At 65.9% G+C, this 1,615-nt stretch overlaps 1 protein-coding gene across 1 annotated transcript in view; it reads left to right on the top strand.

The window, feature by feature from the left end:
• LOC101635415 (kinesin-like protein KIF21A) overlaps positions 1 to 1,615 on the top strand; it is a 73,323-nt gene that overhangs the window by 4,850 nt on the left and 66,858 nt on the right. The window contains exons 3-5 of the mRNA XM_012732265.1: positions 304 to 518; positions 1,067 to 1,201; positions 1,440 to 1,612. Of these exons, the coding sequence (XP_012587719.1) occupies positions 304 to 518; positions 1,067 to 1,201; positions 1,440 to 1,612 (523 nt within the window). The remainder of the gene's footprint in view (positions 1 to 303; positions 519 to 1,066; positions 1,202 to 1,439; positions 1,613 to 1,615) is intronic.

The raw sequence follows: 1,615 nt of genomic DNA on the forward strand, positions 1-1,615 counted from the left end.
AAAAGTAATCGTAGAGGAGGGATAGATGTTCTTTGTCTTTTCCCTTCCCCATTATATTTTCTTTAATGATCACTAACAAAATAAGAACACAGTGTAAAAGGATAATAAAAGCCCACTTTGTAAAAATGTTTGAAATAAGTTATATCAGTTTGTCTCATTTAAAAAGAGAAGACAGGCCCTCCCTGGTGGCGCAGCGGGTTAAAGCACAGCACTGAGAATCTGAAGCCACTTACGCATGAGTTCGATTCCCGCCCCGCGCCTGCTGTGCCTTCCCCGCCGCCCGCCCCCTGCCCCGGCCTGCAGCTCCTGCGTTGGGCAGCACGGGGCGCACTGTGGACGCGGCCGCTGGTCACTGTGGCCCCCCGCAGCTGTACAATGAGGAGGTCCTCGACCTGTTTGACACCACGCGCGACCTGGACGCCAAGAACAAGAAGTCCAACATCCGCATTCACGAGGACGCGGCCGGGGGCATCTACACCGTGGGCGTCACCACGCGCACCGTGGACACCGAGTCGGAGGTGACGCCGCTGCCCGCACGCGGGGCTGTGCCCGGGCGGGCCAGGAGCTGTGTGGCACGCACTTCGTTACTGTTGTTTCCTTTACTTTTGCGTAAAAGAACTGGGGTGCAGGCCAGAGGTGTGGATGGTGAGACAGGGGGCAGTAAAGCAGGGGATCCCCTGAGACCCACTGCTGAGAGGGCAGGGGGGAGACAGGAGGGGTCTGCTGCGCCCCCGGGGGTCCCTCCCTGGCTGGGTCCGAGTCAGACCGTGGTGACTGACCCCCAGGCCCCACAGAGGCCCCGGATTTACTGTTTCCTGGGGGTGTGCTCAGGCCAGCGCTCCCTCTGGAGGGTTGGACTGGAGGGGGGGGCGCTGGCAGGTGGGGGAGGCTGCGGCCGCAGGGCCCAGGACCCCTGCTGCCCAGGGCTGGAGGAGGTCACCCAGCGCACGACTGGGGCCGGGGTCCTGGCAGCAGGCTCCTTCCTGGCGTCCGCTGCAAGGCTTGGGAGGGGTCCCCCGAGTGGGCGAGCAGCGGGGTCCCCTGCTGGAGCGCGGCCGCCCCGCAGATGATGCAGTGCCTGAAGCTGGGCGCCCTGTCGCGCACCACGGCCAGCACCCAGATGAACGTGCAGAGCTCGCGCTCCCACGCCATCTTCACCGTCCACCTGTGCCAGACCCGGCTGTGCCCGCCGGCCGACGGGGTGAGTGCCCCCCACCGCGCGCCCGCGGGCTGCCGGTCACCTGCAGCTCCTGTCGGCCAGCCGCCCACGGGGCTGCCCGGGACATGGTGGGTTGGTGGCCTCTGGCATCTTTCTGAGTCCCTGGGCTCGCCGGCGCGGAGTCGCGGGCCACTGGCCCATGTGGGCTTGATGCTGGGCCTGCAGCCTCCTCCCGCCGCGGGCGTGCGGTGCGCGCGTCCCATCCCGTCCTCCACGGCAGGAGGTCCCGGCCGACAGCGGGGAGATGGCGGAGTCGCCGCGGACGAACGAGTTTGAGACTCTCACGGCCAAGTTCCACTTCGTGGACCTGGCGGGGTCCGAGCGGCTGAAGCGCACGGGGGCCACGGGCGAGAGGGCCAGGGAGGGCATCTCCATCAACTGCGGGCTGGTGAGGCC

The sequence above is a fragment of the Condylura cristata genome, unplaced genomic scaffold (assembly GCF_000260355.1).
Source record: "Condylura cristata isolate star-nosed mole 26May11 unplaced genomic scaffold, ConCri1.0 scaffold00034, whole genome shotgun sequence".
NCBI lineage: Eukaryota > Metazoa > Chordata > Mammalia > Eulipotyphla > Talpidae > Condylura > Condylura cristata.